The sequence below is a fragment of the Marmota monax genome, unplaced genomic scaffold (genome assembly GCF_021218885.2).
Source record: "Marmota monax isolate L192 unplaced genomic scaffold, Marmota_monax_Labrador192_F-V1.1 WCK01_AAM20220418_F8-fsc00087, whole genome shotgun sequence".
NCBI classification, from domain to species: domain Eukaryota; kingdom Metazoa; phylum Chordata; class Mammalia; order Rodentia; family Sciuridae; genus Marmota; species Marmota monax.
In genome coordinates, this window is record NW_026693476.1 from 6,599,497 (window position 1) to 6,615,183 (window position 15,687).

The 15,687-nt window shown below is 41.7% G+C and overlaps 2 protein-coding genes across 9 annotated transcripts in view; both read right to left on the reverse strand.

Annotated features, from left to right (window-relative positions):
* Positions 1-5,476, reverse strand: part of Mov10 (Mov10 RISC complex RNA helicase) — a 25,875-nt gene extending 20,399 nt beyond the window's left edge. For 4 of the 6 annotated variants that reach the window (XR_006854772.2, XR_006854770.2, XR_006854771.2 and 1 more), the window contains exons 1-2: positions 5,257-5,476; positions 4,838-5,039 (exon numbers count right to left, since the gene is read on the reverse strand). Coding sequence is in view for 2 of the 6 variants with exons in the window: in XM_046458239.2 (XP_046314195.1) it covers positions 4,838-5,039; positions 5,257-5,461 (407 nt within the window). In the remaining 4 variants the exon portion in view is untranslated. The other 2 variants (XM_046458240.2, XM_046458242.2) reach the window with 2 other exon arrangements.
* Positions 5,477-10,883: 5,407 nt separating this feature from the next.
* Positions 10,884-15,687, reverse strand: part of Capza1 (capping actin protein of muscle Z-line subunit alpha 1) — a 41,047-nt gene continuing 36,243 nt past the window's right edge. For 2 of the 3 annotated variants that reach the window (XM_046458263.2, XM_058583611.1), the window contains exons 8-10: positions 15,406-15,477; positions 12,871-12,933; positions 10,960-12,512 (exon numbers count right to left, since the gene is read on the reverse strand). In XM_046458263.2, coding sequence (XP_046314219.1) covers positions 12,372-12,512; positions 12,871-12,933; positions 15,406-15,477 — 276 coding nt within the window. In that variant the 3' untranslated portion in view covers positions 10,960-12,371. Of the gene's footprint in view, positions 12,513-12,870; positions 12,934-15,405; positions 15,478-15,687 lie in introns of all 3 variants that reach the window. The other variant, XM_058583610.1, reaches the window with a different exon arrangement.

Here is a 15,687-nt window from a genome sequence, read left to right on the forward strand (position 1 = left end):
AAACTGCCCAGGCTGGCCTCAAACTTGTGATCCTCCTGCTTTAGACTCCCAAATTGCTGGGATTATAGGTGTGTGCCACCACACCAGCTAGACCAGGATTTGTATAAAACTAAGATAAAATAGAATAAAAATACCAGAGGGCAGGGAGTGAGGCTATGTATTATTTCACGATCACATACTGTTTTGTGAAAGTGGTATATACTTGGCCCCAAAGTAAAATGTACTTTTTTAAAATTATTTTTTTTATTTTTAGGTGGATACAATATCTTTATTTTATTTTTATGTGGTGCTGAGGATTGAACCTAGTGCCTCATGCATGCTAGGCAAGCGTTCTATCACTGAGCCACAACCCCAGCCCCAGTAAAATGTACTTTTTACTGTGGCTAGAGATCCAAGCACCAAGGCACCATCCACACCAGAAACCAGATGATCTTTCTAAAATCCTACTTTGTTAGTCTTCTACTCTGAAACTTTGTTAAGATTAAAAACAAAACAAACAAAAATCTTGCACATCCATCCAGCTTCTGCCTCCATCTGGTTTCACGTTAGCAGGTTCTCCCGAGGTCACCCCAAGACTTTGAAGGTGTAGTTCCCTCTGTCTGGAATGCTCCTTTCTTGCCTCTTGAATCTGTTAATGCCTTTTAATCCTTTAAGATTCTGATCCAATCAGTAATCCCCGTGGCTCTGGAGGCTGAGGCAGGAAGATTGCAAGTTCAAGGCCAGCCTCAACAACTTAGTGTGGCCCTAAGAAACTCTGTGAGACCCTGTCTCAAAATCAAATATAAGAAGAGCTGGGATTTTGGCTCAGTGGGTAAGTGTCCCTGGGTTCACTCCCTAGTACCAAAAGGAAGAAAAAAAATCTGCTCCAAAATCACTATCTCCCAGAAACTTCTAATTCCTGGACCAAATCAGGTCTCCAAGTTATCATACACTCTCAATGCACACTGGACTTTTTCTTACAAGCACTCATTATGTCAGCAATTAAAGAGTTACCTGGGGTTGTAGCTCAGTGGTAGAGTACTCGTCTGGTGTGAGAGGCACTGGGTTCTATCCTCAAGACCACATAAAAATAAAATAAAGGTACTGTGTCCACCTACAACTTGTGTGTTTGTGTGTGTGTGTGTGTACATATATAAACTTATCTGTTTAACTGCTACCCCTTTCCATAAACAGATTCCTTCTGTATATCTCTGGTACTGGGCAGTTTTGCTTTGCTCATAGGAGGCACTAGGCCAATATTTCTTGAAAAAAATGAGCCTAAAGTAAGAATCATCTTATCTCAGAAACCTTTTGAGGCATCAGTCCTTACTCCGTACAAAAGACTCCTAAATCATCACTGTACCAAGAAGGGCTGCTACTTACGAAGCCCGTGCAATATGCTAGGAATGCAATGCTAAGCAAACGATAGCTCCTTTTGGCCTCAGGTAACCCTTGAGAGAAAGGCATTATTGTACATATTCTTAAAATTTGGGAGATGGAAGATTAGATAAATGTTCAAAACCAAATGCAACCACTGTGTAGCAAAGCCAGAATAGAACTCCAGCTACATAAACACCATACTTGCACTTTAGTACTATATTGCATTTGTCTGGACATCTGACAATCCCTACTAGATTACAACTTTGGAGACAGAAACCAAGGCACACACAAATAGTAGAGCTTTATTAACTACATTTGCTACATGAATGAGAAGAGACTGGAAAAGGAAAGAGTTGAGAGAAGAGCATTTCATGACACCATAAAGTAACCTAGTTGGAGTGTGTTGCAATGTCCCTAGAATTACTGACAATGGTGACATACTATTCCCTCTTGCCTATTCTCCTGTAGATCAACTCTACTAATTCAATTGGATTCTGTAAGCATTTATTGAGCAACTACTATATTCAAACTCTATGCTGAGAACTGAAGGCAGATGCAAATATGCTCAAAAATAGAAAGATCTGAAGTCAGGCAGAGGGCTTGCCTGTAATCCCAGTGGCTCAGGAGGCTTAGGCAGGAAGACTGCAAGTTCAAGGCTAGCCTCAGCAATTCAACAAGATCCTGTCTCAAAAAATAAAAAAAGAGCTGGGGACACAGCTCAGTGGTAAAGCACCCCTGGGTTCAATCCCCAGGCCAAATGAAATAAATAAAAAAATGAGTAGAAGGGCTGGGAATGTGGCTCAAGCGGTAGCGCGCTTTCCTGGCATGCGCGGGATGGGTTCGATCCTCAACATCACATAAAAATAAAAAATAAAGACAATCGTGTCCACCTAAAACTAAAAAATAAATATTTAAAAAAAATGAGTAGGAAAGTTCTCTTTAATCACAACAGAAATCTCCCCTCCTGGTGGGCAGGAAGGGAAGGTCTACAAGGTCTATTTTTGCCTTTTGGAGTGACAAAGGAGAATAACATTCTTCCCTCTGACAGTCTATAAAATATTCAAGAATATAAAAACTACCTTGTCCTGTTTTTTCTCTTTTTAGGGCAAACGTTTCTGTTTCTTTGACTGGGTCTTATAATAGGATATGAACCTCCTCCCCCTCCTCCTTGATGTACAATGTACTGAAATTTTATCTATCCTTCAAGTCCAAGGTCATTGCCACCATCTACATCACATTCTAATATTTAAAGGGAGTACTATCTTATTTGCATAAAAAACAGGTGCATACAATATGTCACTGAGAGGAAGAGCAAAGCAGGAGGGCCCTGGATTCTACCCTAAGCACTGCAAAATAAATAAATAGCGCTCGTGGTAGTCTCAGCTATTTAGGAGGCTAAAGGCAGGAGAATGGCTTAAGCCCAGAAGTATGAGGCCAGCCTGAATTGAGACCCCATCTCAGCAGCAACAACAAAAGCCTAAAAATTACTTTAAAAAAAAAATCCCCCAATTCACCCATCCATGGTTTTCAGTGTGCAATCCAACAGAGCTGGTTTTCTCCCTATAGTGAAACATATTGTCTATCTTCAGTTTAGAGTGACAAAGACTCTCCTTGATGAAATGACAGCCAGGCTCCTCTGAACCCTCTTCTAGACTATCTCAGTTTTAGCAACAAGTCTAAGTTGGCTGAGTGGGAATTCTCTCACACTTGATATAAGATCACACTTCACAGATGATGATCAGTTCCTTATTCTCCACCTTTGATATGTAAGTATTTGGTCTGCCTTTGATAAGAATCCTATAGGTCATTTTAGCAAGATCCCCCCCCCCCAACTCTTGATGTTTCCTCTTGGTAAATTCCTATACCCTGACCCCTTCATCTGCTCATTGACTATAAATCCCCAGCTGTGCTTGCAGTGTTTGAAGATGAGATCGGATCTCTCTCCCATCCTGCAACAGTCCTATTGCCAAAGAAGTAGCTGACCTGTGTGTAAAGCCATGTTGTACTTCGTGGAAACAGACTAATTCATGTATAGAAAGTATTGATATGAAGTGATCCAAAGGTAATTGCTTTCTTTCTTTTCTTTTTGTACTGAGGATTGAACCCAGGGGAGTTTTTCTCCTACATCCCCAGTTCTTTTTATTTTTTGAGCCAGTAACTTGCTGAGGCTAGCCTCAAAATTGCCATCATCTTGCCTCAGCCTGCCGAGTTGCTGGAATTACAGGTGTGGCCCAAAGCACCTGGCCTCCAGCCTTTTACTATCTCTATTATCATTCTTTTAATTTTATCACATAGCATAGTATATTGCATACGTTGATATTATATGCATATCACAGCCTTTATTGCTCCCCTTGGGATTGCGTATTTTTTCTTCTTTATAATCCCTAAAGTGCCTAGCACCCTATGAGGGCATGCAGCAGTCCTTGTCATTTTTGCCCCTTCCTCAGATGGTGCCCACACCCATTAATATTCCTCTAAAAACGTGACATCAATTATGAAAAACGATATTCCAGATATGATCTATTTGGTCAATATGAATCCCTACCTCCTCCCCCACCCCAAACCATATTCCTATTAAGTCAGTCTAAGACCTGCACAAAACCATGGCAGCCGTATCTCACCCGTCTTGGCCTTTTGGTCGGCTACAACGCAGTCTTTTTCAGGAGATCTGTTCTTAAGCCCCCATTCCCATTCCCGTATTTATTTGTACAATTCTTCATACGCATCCCTGTTAAACTGTTTCTTGGTTTTCTGCCCAAGGCAGCAGCCTGTTGATAGAGGTGTTTTGGAAACACAATTCTATGGTTTGACAGAAGTCTCTTTGATTTTCACTTGGGTGGTAACAGGAAAAGGAGACCAAATACCTTTAAGCCACAGGGTAAAAGGGGCCTCTAGGAGGCTGTCCCTGGCCCTGGTCTCCATGGAGAAGCCACAGGTGCTAATGGAGGTTTGGTGCCTACGTAGTTTGTCCCCTTTTCTCTTTCCAGGGCTCCCTGAGATTTTCCCTCCTACTTTGGGTCTCCCAGACAGCGGACCCCCGGGACCGCAGCCCCTCAACACTCGGGTGGCGGTGCCGCCAAGCCCGCGCAGCCAGACAGCGCCTTCCCCGCGCTCCCGCGACGCTGGGCCCCTAGGCAGGCGCCCCTCCCCCACCGCGAGCACTGTCCCCGGCCCCGCTAGCAGCGCGTGGGCACGGGACCCCGTTCTGGGCCCGGTCCCGGGGGAGGGGGCGGGCTGTCCGGGAGGTTCTCCGCGGGGACTCCGCGCAGGGGCCCGGCCCGTGCGGAACGGGCGGGCTCCGGGCGGCGCTGGCGGGGCGTGGGCAAGGCGCAGGAGGGAGGTCTGCGCCGCCCCAGGACGGGCCTGAGCCGCAGGGAGCTGCGTCCTCCGCGCCCCGCTGCGGGCAGGCTGGACCCCTTGGGGGTCTTGGCGGCGCGCGGGGCCCACGATTCGGGGCCGGGGGTGCGTCGGCCCGTACCTGATCTTGAAGTCGCGGTTATAAATGGTTCGCAGCCGCTCGCGGTCTGTCTCCATGTCCAGTCCTCGAACGACTAGGAAACTCTCGAAGCACTGGCCCGTCTCCCGGAGCTGCCGGCAGCTGAACTTACTGGGCATCGCGGCGGCGGCTGCGGCCCAGGCAGGAGGGTCCGTGGAAATGAAACTGAAAGTCGCCGCCGCGGCTGGAAGTTGGGGGCCCTGCGATGAGGGTGCAGAAGGGGGAATCCCCCTACCTCTGACCCCCTGCTCCTGTAAGCTCCCTTTCCCCCACCAGGCTTCCCTCCGCCGTTCTTTCCCTACCTGAGCCTTCCCTTCGGTCTCTCCGTCCTATCCCCTCCCCCTCTTCGCATTAACTCTTTCCTAAGGAGTCTGACCCCTCCCTCAGGGCCCTCCCCTTACCCCAAGCTCCCTCCCCTGGCTTCCAGCCAGTATCAGAACGTGGCCATCGCCAAGGGCCCCCGAAACTGCCCAGGAGGACCTCTGAACCTCTGCTAGGGTTACTCCCACGCCCACCCTCCAGAGCCTCAGGACTTATTGAAAAGCAGAAGAGCAAAGAGCAGGGATTGGGACCTGGGTCGGCTGCAGTTGGACTAGGGCAGCTCATCCAGCACCTCCCCCAGACTGGCAGAGACATAAACCAGCACGCCAGCCAAGCGGGCGTCACGCCCCCCTCCCCCATATTCCCTGCTCGGGCTCAGATGCAAGGAGGAAGGCATGAGTCAAAGAAGTTTGGGGTGAAAGAACTAGGAGTCTCTGAGATAAAGGTGTGTATATGTGGGAGAGAGAGATAAGGGGTTCTGCCAGGAGGAACAGTGATTTTCTTCACCGCACAGGCTTCATTATGTTGAAAGGCTGGTGATTCTTATCCTTGAGCCACATATTTGGGCACTTAATTACACTCCAGTCTGTATTGCTCTTTAATTGTTAGTAGTATTTAAGTAAGGGTTGCCCCAGTCATCAAAATAAAATTAGGTCCCTGAGAGCAAGGTACTGTTATGTTAGGCAATAAATGGTTAACAGCAACAGCATCAGTACCAGGAAAAGAAACTGTTTAGACGAATAAAGGGGTGGAGCTACCACCAAAACAAATATAACAAGCCTTTTGCGTGTTTATCCTCCAGAAAGAAATAACAGAAACCCACAGCAGGATGGGATAAAGATAATTATATAAAAATTAAATCAAATATACAAATACATCATAAAGAAGTTCCAGGGCTGGGGATGTGGCTCAAGCAGTAGTGCGCTCGCCTGGCATGCGTGCAGCCCGGGTTCCATCCTCAGCACCACAATACAAACAAAGATGTTGTGTCCACCGAAAAATAAATAAATAAATATTTTAAAAAAAAAAGAAGTTCCAAATACATCACAGCTTGTGTTGTTCTCAAGTAGTTCTCCATAGGAGGCCACATAATCAAACCTAGTGTGAGGAAATGTCCAGAACCCAAGTCATTCTCCAGCTGGGCTAACCCTGTACCTTCTTCCAGGCCAACAGAATAGGAAAGCCAGGAATAAGGAATAACAGGCTTTAGCAAATGCAATGTCAGTGAGAATCAAAGCTACAAGGATGAGGAAGATTAAGCAGGGGAAACGTTATGTTGTAGAAATCGATTATGCAAAGTAGAGGAAAAAACTAGGAGCACAGCCAAAGATTTTACCCTTTTTTTTCCCTCCCCCAACTACCCAATGAAGCCTCAGAGGAGTACAGATGGTGAACAAAAAATTGCTGTTGCTTACCATCTCAAAAACCTAACCTACCATCTACCATACCCAAACCCAAGGTCTTGCTCAATTCTGACCAGCAAATCTAAGTCCCCATTATTTTTGAACACATAACCTTCTTTCTCTGGGCAAACCTATCTTCTGGATGTCCTTAAAACAATTGTTTTGTAGTTAAAACTGGTAAAAATTTTATTACTATGTGGCTTTGTTACAGTGGAACTTTTTAAAAATCAATTTCATCTGGAAAGTCTACTTCAGGTAGAATTGTAATTGTTATTTTCACACAGGGGGCTCTAGATGTCTAGAATGGTTTTTGTTAGAGCACAGATCACTCTATTTCAGGTGAAGGAAAACCCCACCCACAAACTAAGTGGCCTGCTTCAGGGTCAAATATTACCTTCTTAAAACTAAAACTGGGGGCTGGGGTTGTGGCTCAATGGTAGAGCACTTGCCTAGCATGTTCGAGGCACTGGGTTTCATTCCTGGCACCGCACAGGCTTCATTCATTAAAGGCTGGCGATTCTTACCCTTGAGCCACATATTTGGTCATTTAATTACACATAAAAATAAAATAAAGTTATTGTGTCCATCTATAACTAAAAAAACTAAAACAGGGTGTCACCAGATTAAAGGACTTGTCCATTTACAACTGAAAAAACAAAAACAAACTAAAACTGGGTGTCACCAGATTAAAGGACTTTTTCAATCTTGGAGCATGCACAGAGCACTGAGGGCACTATCATTTGGAGGATCCCAGGTTCATTGTAATATCATTTACATTGCACAAGCCAATGATAGAGAAACCTCAATAACTGCCACAAATAAGTAATACTGAGGTGGGAGGTTTTCAGACCAATATAAAAACCCACCACATGGAAAAACCCAGACTGCTTCTTTCATTAAGTTTTCACCTTTCACATCCAGCTTCTGCAGAGCCTTCCTTAAATCTATTTGCACTTCAAAGTAGTTAAAGTTTATTTTAGTGAGTCCAAACAGCACTGAAGGCAGTTTGAAAGTTAACTTTGGTGAACATTATTAATGGAGTAAATCTCCCAATAACACTACTTTGCAGGTAGAAGCTTTGTTTTTTCATTACTCGAACTGTTACTTGGGTTGTGTAATTCAGAATTTGAATGTTCTCCAATATTGTTCAAACTATACTCCCTAAGGCAACTAGAAATAGCTCTTAAACCTAAAATACTGTTGTAATTGGTCAGTCTACCACAGACCAAAGGAGAAGCTGCAACAGTTGAGCCTCATTGTTCCAGGATCCTGTATTTACAAATTCATGTATTTAGTAAAATTTATGTGGAACCCAGCCTGGCTCACATCATTTTGAAGTGGTCTTCTGGTCCTTCATGGACATGTAGAGCAGTGGAAAGTTGGCAAGTTCCCAACTGAGGCACAGCACTCTGATGCTCTGCCTTGTTTTAGCCCTCATATTATAAAAAAAAAAAAAAAATTTCCTTTTCTGCCTTGTTTTAGCCCTCATATTATATAAAAAAAAAATGTCCTTTTCTGCCTTGTTTTAGCCCTCATATTATAAAAAAGTGTCCTTTTCATGGACCATTTGATGCTGTTTTGCCACTTTAAAAGGCCCCAAAGAGTGCTGTTTAGTGTTCCTAAGTACAGGAAGGCTTTCCAGTGAAAATTCCTCAGATTAGCTTTATTCAGGCACAAGTCATAGTATTCACCCATTCCATGTCCACAGACTTTATAAAATATAACTACTCTGAATAATGAGAATCACCTGTATATCCATATACATAACAGAATACTTTTATCTTTGGTACTGTGGATTGAACCCAAGGGAGTTTTACCAGTGACCTACATAAGCAGTTCTTTTTTTTTTTTTTTCACAGATTCTTACTAAATTGCTGAGAAGGCATGTACCACTGTGCCCAGCAACAGAATGCTTTTTAAAATATTTTTTTTTTAGTTGTAGGTGTACACAATATCTTTATTTTTATGTGGTGCTGAGGATTGAACTCAGAGTCTCATATGTGCTAGGTGAGTGCTCTACTGCTAAGCCACAAACCCAGCCCTCCAAACTTTCATTGATTTTCCACAGGGTAGGTTGCCGAACAACTTGAAGGCGGTTATGAGTGTCTGATTCACTTGGTAGTTCTTTTTTGATCCCAGGGATTGAACTCAGGGGCACTCTACCACTGAGCCACATTCCCAGCCCTATTTTGAATTTTATTTAGAGACAGGGTCTCTTGGGGCTGGGGATGTGGCTCAAGCGGTAGCGTGCTTGCCTGGCATGCGTGCGGCCTGGGTTCGATCCTCAGCACCACATGCAAACAAAGATGTGTCCGCCGAAAGACTAAAAATAAAAATTCTCGCTCTCTCTCTCTCTTTAAAAAAAAAAAAAAAAAAAGAGACAGGGTCTCACTCAGTTGCCTAGAGCCTCACTTTTGCTGAGGCTGGCTTTGACCTTTCCTGAGCTGCCGGGATTACAGGCATGCACCACCATGCCTGGCTTCAACTTGGTAGTTCTATATAGAACTTTAAATTAATAAATTGGCATTCAGATGTATAAATTGGTCTTTTCTTTTCTGAATTTAGACAGTATGTGTCAAGGTTTGCCAAGTTATCTCATGAACTTAGATATCTGAGTCTAGCATCTAGAGCTTTGGTTGATTATAAAACAGAACTGGCCCTAGAACTAGGCAAACAACAGAGACAAAGGAGGCTCAGATGAAACAAATGGCCTTCAGCAGTGTCATTTCAAACCCAGATATAGAGGTGAGGCCTCATAGGAAACTCCTTTATGGGAAGCCTTTGGCCCCGGATACCGTAGGGTGATTTCATCATTGTGTGCTAAAACAGGCACAATTTAAGCAATTATTCTGCTGAAGAAGGTTAAGAAAGTCAGGGGGTCTCTGCAGGAGTTGGCAAGGAGGGTTGATTTCCTAGCATTTACACAAGCAACCAAGGATTTTAGATAGCTTGAGATTTCAACTCTTAAAGTCTTTCCGGAATAAGGAAATCAATAAGATAGTTTGGGATAGGCTGACAAGGTTTGTCAAGTTAAAGGTAAGAATGTTTGAAACTTGTTTGCATTACAAGTTTCAAAAAGGTGGGAATTTGAACTGACCTTGGGTGGAAGGTGAAGAAACTCCCTCTGGTTCTCTGTTGGGAAACAGGATAAAAAGCCTTTCCCACAGGTCATCAGTAGCTAAACCAGACTTGGAGGAGAGGAAAGCAGCATTTAAAGTTAAGGCAATGTGAAATATTACCCAAATTCCAGGTGTAGGAATTCTATAATTTCTACTTCCTGCCTAGTGACTGCCATCCATAATGGGTAGAGAAGATAACTTTTTCTTTTGGGCATTAATATAAATCTCAAACAAAACTTTTGACTCGCTGGTAGCTTTTGGGTGGAGAGTGGCCCCTACTTTGCTAACACACACACAACAACAACAACAAAAAAGCTGTCTTTCCAAGTCTTTGATATTTACTGCATTTATAATAGTTGAAAGTAGGGCTCTTCCTGCAAGCAGCCTGAAGTGAATGATTCCTTACTCAGCTGACCTAGAAAACCCTACAAAATCATCCAAAAGATTGAAATCTGCATATTCACTTTAATAATACCATTAAACTGCTCAAACCATCAAGGATATGACTATCCAAAAAGCCATCAAGTATCTGAAAGTTGTCACTTTAAAGATATTCTGGTATTACAGTGGAGTTGGTAGGTGTGCTCAGGCCAAACAGTGGGGCTGGACACAGGGTTGGTGGCCCAAACAGAATGAACTTTTGTTGATATGCTCAGAGATGCAGAAAGTAGCTGGGTCCAGTGGTGCACACCTGTAATCCCCGCGGCTTGGGAGGCTGAGTCAGGAGGATCGCCGAGTTCAAAGTCAGCCTCAACAATTTAGTGAAGCCCTAAGCAACTCAGTGAGGCCCTGTCTCTAAATAAAATACAAAATATGGCTGGGGATGTGGCTCAGTGGTTGAGTGCTCCTGAGTTCAATCCCTGGCACCCCGCCCCCAACGTCCCCAAAATGCAAAAAGTAATGCTGAACTTTAGGTGACGATTCTCTGATCACTGAACAGATCCAGGTGAACAAAGCACCCAACATGTACTGCTGCACACCAGAGTTCATGGTCAGATTAACCTAATCATAAACTTCACTACAGAGATGAAAAGGAACAAACTATTCCTAAATCAAAAGAGGAGGTTGTACAGAAGAAAAACATATCCCAGAAGAAACTAAAAGAAAGTTAAAACAAGATCAAATACATTGAATTTCTTAAGAAAGGTTGAAGAGATGCATCGAAAAGGAGAGAGGCTCAGACACTTTTAGAACAAAATGGGTATATTTCTATTGAACTACCTGATACAGAAGATAGTGTGGTATGGATGGATAGTATGAATGACAAATAATACAAATATATTTTATTTGAAATAAACAAAAATGCTTACACAGCATTCACTTGGAAACAAACTCTTGCTTGACTGTATTACTGAGCAAAGACAAAGCTGAAGCACAAACACCCTTCTTGTTTGACATGTATTTGGAGACAGGTAGGAAGACACTACTTGGTTTTAAAAAACTGACCTTCCCTTAAGGCCTGGTCATAGAAGTGTAAACAATGTAAATGAATCCACCATTACCAGTTGTCCTATCATATCTATGTCACTTGTGTATTCTGAGATCACACACATACCTGCCAATATACCTGGGAAGGGTTGCTATATCACAGTTACACTTTATTTCTTGGCAGGCAGGACTGAGGAAGAGTAATTTGGAACAAGTTTTACATCCTATTTAGAAAACACTAGTATTCCCTTAAATAACAGGTTACAGTAGAAAGATACTGCCTGGAAGTTACCTTTTCACTTTGGTTCATCTTAAGTTTTTGTGATTTACAGAGTTGATTCATTTGCTTATAGTACAATCCTGCCACAAAGTGTTAAAGCACAAGATACGTATTATTCCTTCAGCATCTGCATTTTCAAGTTTTATACTCTACTACATCCACAGTATGTCCGTAGTTCTTGGATACTTAAAAAAATAATACATGAATAAAACTCTTCTAAAAATGCAGATGTCTATAACTACAATGGTACTAAGTGGGAAGAAGACAATGAGGGAATGAAGAAAGCAAACATATTCCATGTGCAGGGAATGTGGTTCAAGTCTTTGGATTTAAAAATGAGTGCCCCCCAGAGAAGCTAGCTGTCATGTAATTTCCAGAAAACTTCCTTTGCCCCCCAAAATGGACCTGAAAAGCCTCAATCCAAACTTTTGAAAACCATAGTTATGAGATGCTATAAATGATGATCAAAGCAGTCAGAGGGAGAAGGATGAATGTGTCTTCCATTTAGCTACGATTTGTAGCAGAGCCTCCTTGGCTGTTGGTGGATCAGTCAAAAGCACTGAAGTACCAGAAGTGCTTTGGAGCACAGGGTAAAAGTACTGAGTATATTATCTGTCTAAATCAGTAACAGGACTTCATGGCTAGGAAAATTTTCTAAAGAGTAAAATGACCCCAGAATAGATGGATCTTTCTTCAACACTAATTGTAGCAGAATTAACAAAAAGGGGAAAAAAAAAAAAAAGATTTACACGTAGATATAGTGATAACAGAAAAATACAAGGCAGAGAACACAAAAAGATGAAGTCAATGCTATAGGTTCAACAGTATTTCATGAGGCTAAAAAAATCTGTTAACTTTGAAAGCCCTAGCAAAATATCACTCTTGTTTATAAATCACTTATTTATCATATGACCACATGTTGAATCCTTTTCTTTCTACATACTGAAGAATCCTACAGTCAGCCTTTAAGCATTCTGCATTTCTTTGCCAATCTTGTAGCTGAGTATCTTGTTCCAGTCAATTTTGGTGCGGGTAACTGGAAGCTGCCGGCGCAAGGCCTTGAATGTGGTGTCTGACATTGTTTGGTAGTTTTCACTAATTGCAGTCTGCAACAGATAATTGAAGGTTAGTTACTTGAACAGAAATGGGTTGATTGTGAATAGGAAAGTAACTCATTAGTCAAAGGACACGCTTACATTACAAGAGTTAGACAGGATAGATTATATTATTTCTAGTGAGCTCCTCATCAATTTCTGAAGTGAGCCAAGAAGATCATCTATATTGCTTAAACTAGAGCTATGGTCTCTTCCAAACTTGAAACCTTAATTTCAAGCAGAATACCAGATTAAAAGGTCTGACTCAACAGCATAGGCATTCAAGTTAAAAGAGAGAAAGGTCTAACAAATATATTAACAGAAAAATATGGCACTAGGATCTAGAAAAATTAGTTCCAAGTCTTCTTACCTGATATTCATTTTCTGCACTCTCTATGATTTTAATAAACTCCTTGGCAGTTTGGATTTCATTCTAATGGAGAAAGAGGAAGAAAAAAAATGAATGAATTATTTGGTTCCTTGTTTATTGGTTGAGTACAGCAAAAGGGGTGCTCTGCTACTGAGCACAGCCCTTTTTCTAAATTTTTAGACATGGTTTCACTAAGTTATCAAGGTTGGCCTTGAGCTTGCAATTCTCCTGCCTCTAGATTCTGGAGTTTCTGGGATTATAGGTGTGTGCCACTGAAGCAAGCAGTGCTTACATATTTAAAAATTCATTTGTGCTGGATACAGTGGCAACTCCAGAGGCTAAGGCAAAAGGATCAGAACTGCAAGGCCAGCGTTGGCAACTTAGCAAAACCCTACCTCAAAATAAAAATTTTGAAAATAAATACAAGGGGCTGGAGATAATAGTTCAATGATAGAGCAAAACCCTGGCTCAATCTCTAGTACCACAACAAACAAGCAAGCACTAAGTAAAAAGATGCTGAAAAGTTAATCCATATTAACTAACTCTGGTATGATAATCCTAGTTTACCAAGCGTTCCAATGCATATTACCTCCTTTGATTCTTAGAATTATCCTGTGAAATAAATAGTTTTATTATCATCACCTTCATTCTGCAGATAAAAATAGAATCCTCTCAAATGATATGTCCAAAATTATACAGTTTTTGAATGATAAAAATAGAATCTGAATCCAGGTCTTCACCAAAACTAAAAACCAGACAAACAAACCCCATGTACTTTCCAGTCTATCACAGTATGGTCCGAAGAGGTCATTACTGTGTCTTTAAATCTTAATGCCCTGAAAAAATATTTTTGCTTTAAGATGAAATGTACAGGGGTGAGGTTGTGGCTCAGCTGTAGAGAGCTCGACTCACACACATAAGACCCTGGGTTCGATCCTCAGCACCACATAAAAATAAATAAGTGGAGGGCTAGGGATGTGGCTCAAGCGGTAGCGCGCTCGCCTGGCATGTGTGCGGCCCGGGTTCGATCCTCAGCACCACATACAAACAAAGATGTTGTGTCCGCCAAATACTAAAAAATAAATATTAAAATTCTCTCCCTCTCTCTTTAAAAAAAAATAAAATAAATAAGTGGAATAAATGTGTTGTGTCCAACTACAACTAAAATAAATATTAAAAAAAAAGATGAAATGAACAATGCCCTCAGGGCCGCACCCCAGGACCTTTGCTTGCTAAGCAAGTGCTCTGCCACTGAGTTACATTCCAGCTCGATGTCTGCCTTTTCCAGGGATCGAACCTGGTGCCTCACACATTCTAGGCAAACGCTCTACCACTGAGCCACAGCCCCGGCCCTGCCTTTTCCACTCTTACTCTCATGCTTCTACAATACAGTTTCTTAGAAACTTCATGATGTGCAGTGACTATCGCCGTGAGGCTTACAGTATGAAGCTGATATGAGAATCCAGCTGTCTTTTATTAAGGCAGATATTACACAATTTGTGAAGACATAAATTAATGTTATTCTTTTTACTTTTTTTTTTGCTTTGGAAAGTTAGTTATTACCCACAAAAAATGTTTCTATGTTGTTAGATGTGGTGGTGCATGCCTATGATCCCAGCAACCTGGAAGGCAGAGGCAGAAGGATCACAAGTTTGAGGCGGGCCCTAAGCAACTTATCGAGATGGTGTCTCAAAAAAAAGGGGGTGGGGTGGGGATATGATTCAGTGGTTAAGTACTCCTCCTGGGTTCAGTCCCTAGTGGGGGAAAAGGTATACTCATACATTGCTGTTGGGACTGCAAATTGGTACAACCACTCTGGAAAGCAGTATGGAGATTCCTCAGAAAACTTGGAATGGAACCATCATTTGACCCAGTTATCCCACTCCTCGGCAATGTTCTAGAGGACTTAAAATCAGCATACTAGAGTGACATGGCCACATCAATGTTCATGGCAGCTCAATTCACAATAATTAAGCTATGAAACCAACCTAGGTGCACTTCAACAAATGAATGGATAAAGAAAACGCAGTACATATACATAAGGGAATAATACTCAGCCATAAAGAAGAATGAAATTATGGTATTTGCCAGTAAATGGATGGAACTGGAGACTATCATGCTAAGTGAAATAAGCCAATACCAAAAAATGAAAGGCCAAGTGTTCGGATATGTGGATGCTGACTCACAACTGTGGGGGAGGGGGGCAGAGGTTCACTGAATTGGAGGAGGAAGTGGGCTGGGAATAGGGGGAAGGGAGGAGAGTTAAGAATGGGAAAGACAATAGAATAAATCGGACATAACTTTCCTATGTTCATATGAATATACGACCAGTGTAACTCCACATCATACACAACCACAAGAATGGGAAGTTATACTCCAGGTACGTATAAGTCAAAATACATTCTATTGTCATATATAACTAAACAAACAAACAAAACAACAACAAATAATGGATGGATTGCACTCCAGAGCAAAACAAAATTTTTAAAGTAAAAAAGACAAAAGTGAAAAAGACGTTAAATATTGCATACTCACCGAAACAGTTACTAAATCTTGTACATCTTTATGGCTAACCAACTGAACATTTCCATCTTCATAATAGTGAACCTGTGTGAGGAAGTATTTGATCAAGTTTATGTTTATGTTTAGTTCATATAGAATCCTATTACTTAATGCACAGATTCATGCTTTAGCAATTCTGAATAATTAACACAATCAATGATAATTCATAGTAGTATTAAAATAAAATTCACAGAATATTTAAGTTTAAGAATTCTTTTTTTAATATTTATTTTTTAATTGTAGTTGGACACAATA